The 3,495-nt window shown below is 44.8% G+C and overlaps 1 protein-coding gene across 1 annotated transcript; it reads left to right on the top strand.

Annotated features, from left to right (window-relative positions):
- Window positions 1-1,353: 1,353 nt before the first annotated feature.
- On the top strand, window positions 1,354-3,236 carry MELLADRAFT_103660 (uncharacterized protein; the record flags this gene model as incomplete). The annotated part of the gene is made up of 6 exons (XM_007406478.1): window positions 1,354-1,506; window positions 1,581-1,859; window positions 1,936-2,149; window positions 2,297-2,358; window positions 2,381-2,461; window positions 2,532-3,236. 6 exons carry the CDS (start codon window positions 1,354-1,356, stop codon window positions 3,234-3,236), a joined length of 1,494 nt encoding a protein of 497 aa, XP_007406540.1.
- Between the last annotated feature and the right edge of the window lie 259 nt (window positions 3,237-3,495).

Here is a 3,495-nt window from a genome sequence, read left to right as displayed (position 1 = left end):
AACAGCTGATAGGGACAGTAAGCTTGGTCGCATTCTGGGGAATGGCGAGACTTGGCAAGTTATTACAACCATTGGTGGAAAGTGGAGCGCTGCTAAGGAAGCACGTCAAGTTTGGAATGAAAGGGGGTCACCACTACGTGAAGCTACACCTACGGAAGGCAAAAACCGCACAACCAGGCAAAGTGCAAAAGATACACTTACAGCAACAATTGCACGTACTAGACCCGGTGTATGCCTTGAAACGGTGGCTATATCGAGACGTGTCACTGGGCCCAGATAGCATGCTATTTGCTGCGCTAGAGAAAGGAGTACGTAAGCCACTATCAAAACCTAGATTTATAAACGTGGTCAGTAAGATTTGGGGAAAGTCAAGGGTGGATTCTTGGAGTGGGCACTCCTTCAGAGTGGGAGGTGCGTCACTGCGCTTTAATTTACGTACCCCGATGGAGAGGATAGCCAAACAAGGTCGGTGGTGCTCCCTAGTATACCTCAGATACCTGAAGTCGTACACCCAGAAGGAACTAGAGGAAACCAAAACCTTTCTAGAAGCAATCCACAAAGATGACCAGGGAAAAATGATGACAGAGCACTGATTGGAGGAAAATGGGAAATGAAATCAACCTGAATTGCCAAATGAGACCAAAACTCAAGTGAAAGGGTTGAATCTGAGACACTTACAAGACAGAGCCAGTGAGGGTCAACAAAAAGCTGATACATTGGCAAAATAAGTTTAAGGTTCAGAAAGAACCAGAAGCCACAAGAGTCTAGTTGAGTCTGTTGAGTCCTGTTGAGTCCCAGGCGCACAGAAGCGTGTGTGGGCGTGTGCCGGCGGCTCAGGACACTGATCTGCGCACCTGAGTAGAGGAGGACAGGCAAACGCACAACACACCCCGGCCCACTCAAAGGGGGGGTGGGCCCGGGATGGAGGACTCCAGCCGGGGCTGGTTGGTTCACGGAAACCGAACCCCCCCGCGCCGGGGCCTGTCACTACCCCAACCCGCACCCTCTTGACAACTTGTAAGGAGGGCCCTTTTGGGTGGACACGCTACGACTCAAACGCCGAAGGCGCGTCGGGACGGGACAAGATCCGGGGGAGCGGTGGAGGATCCAACCTGGAGGGAGAGGGAGACTCCAGCAAAAAGTACAGTTTGATACTGTATTTATGTTCAAAAATACAGTGTCATACTGGGCCACCCAGTGCCACAAGTCTTTGCTGAGCGCCACCTATCTTTCACAGCTACACACAATGTTTTTGTTTCATCACCTTTTTTGCTTCATTCTCAACACCAACAATCTCAATCAAGAGGACCAATTTGCACACAAATTCCTCTCAAAACAAAATTGATTTCGAAAATGTGGTCTTTATCAGGGTTTCAAATCCTTCAGAAGCCTCTCCCCCCTCCAAAACCGGGGGTCATGTGTGGTTTTGTTTGTCCTGATGTGGGATGCAAGCGTGAATGCAAGTACTTTAAAAAAACTGGATATGATCAACTCATTGGTATCAGAGTGAGTACTGCTATCTTTTTTTCATCTTTCCTTCCTTCAATTCAACACAGCGCTGACTTATTTTACATATCCAGTGTTTGTCTGGAGCTCGAGGTGCATATATTGTCAGCCCTTTCTTGGAGCACGTTGAAAACGAAATCAAGAAGTACAACTTGAGCTGGAGATCAGATTCACACTGGAACCTTCCCTCAACCCTCTCCAACCTCCTCTTACTTCCACCTACTCCAACACTATCAGACACCCAAGTCCCAATTGTCCAAGGAACGCGTCTCGGATTTGATGGTCGTACAGCTGAAGGACATCAAAAAAGTCGAAAGATCAGCCCGAAGTGCAGGAATGCTCTATGTGCCGCAGTAAGTAAGGTTTTTCTTACTCACCGTTATGTTGACTGGCCTGACATGGTGATTCAATGTCATCAGTTCATTCTAGTGCTGTTGCAAGCTTGCTATAACATGCTTGTATCATCAACCACCAAACCAAACACTAGCTAACTCAACTCCAATTGTAGCATCTCAAGATTTAACTGGCCGAGCTATTGCAAGCCTCCCACCCCGACGAGTTCGCCCCGTGTTACAGTGCGCACAAGCAAATAGACACATTGGCAAGTACCTGAGTCAAGAGGAAGGTGATCTGATCAATTCTAGTCAGTTGAAGCTTCAACAGGATCAAGATCGAGAACGTTTGGGTCCATCAACCGAGATTACTCTTTGAGTATGGCTCAAGGCGAGTCTAGTTCCATCTAGTTTCACCTCCTTTTTGATTTGTTGATTTATTTATGATTTTTATTTAGCGCAAAGACTCTCTGAGAGTAGACGAATTACTCATCTGAGTCAAAGCTCCAAAATGGCCAAGGTTTTCGCTGAATGAATCTGAGGTTCTACACGAAGCTGCTGAGGAATTACTTGGACCACGGTGGGGATTGAAGCCATGGGTCTGCCAATCACCTTCAGATTGGGTAAGTTCACGTTCAAAGTGTATGTACATGTCGATTTAGAAAGGAACACTTCCTGATCTGATCACATCAGTGTATGACTGATTCGAGCATGAGTTTCAACTACAAACCTACACCAACCAAACTCTTAATTCGAGGAGTCAATGTCAGCTTGGTCGATTGCAACCTCCGAGAAACACCTCCGATCTCAATCCACTTATCTCCACCTCGCTCCAGTCTCAATACAAGCGATCTATTTGCCAGACAGGTCCCATTGGATGGATGGGGTTCAGATATTGAATTAATCGATCCACCAATCGCATCTACATCCTCTACATCTTCCCATGCGACCAACAGACAAAAAATCAACGTTATTGAATCAAGCAATCCACCAATCGCTTCTACATCTTCCCATGGACCTAAAAATCAAAAAATCGAAATGGATCCAACTTCTGATTCTGAATCATCAGTTATAATCATTAAAAGAGGTAAAAAAATCAAAACTAACAAGACAGAATGGCCTGGTACAACACTCAAGCTGTCAGAGATTTTGATATGGTGTTCAAAAGCACCCAAATCATCTCTGCGAGGTGTAGGTGTTCAAGCCTGGGTGGAGTGTTTTGGTGATCGGTTTGAGCAAAAGATGAAGACAGCCTATGGTTATTGCGAGTGGGTTGAACTGGTTATGATCAAAACATTGAAAAGGTGGGATTTTAATGGGGATCGGACCGTCAAAGAAGGAACAAAGGCCTTCCATGTTGAGTTTCAGATGGCAAAGCGCTTGGCAAAATCGATCTAAAGGTATGTCCTTTATTTATTGTAAAATAAACAATACCACTTGTACTTTGTGTTGTTGACCACTTACAACCTCTAAATCATGTAGATTGGTGGACATGGTTAATGTTGATACAATCAACTTGTCTCAATTTAATCTCAGGAAATATATGAAATATCATCTTCAAGTCTAAAATTATATGCAACTTCATCTTAAATTCTCTATGCATCAGATTCTCAAATGATATGCAACTTCATCTTAAATTCTTTAGGCATTAGATTCT

The sequence above is a fragment of the Melampsora larici-populina genome, assembly GCF_000204055.1.
Source record: "Melampsora larici-populina 98AG31 unplaced genomic scaffold MELLAscaffold_6, whole genome shotgun sequence".
Taxonomy (NCBI): domain Eukaryota; kingdom Fungi; phylum Basidiomycota; class Pucciniomycetes; order Pucciniales; family Melampsoraceae; genus Melampsora; species Melampsora laricis-populina.
This window is presented reverse-complemented; position numbering and strand designations above follow the sequence as displayed.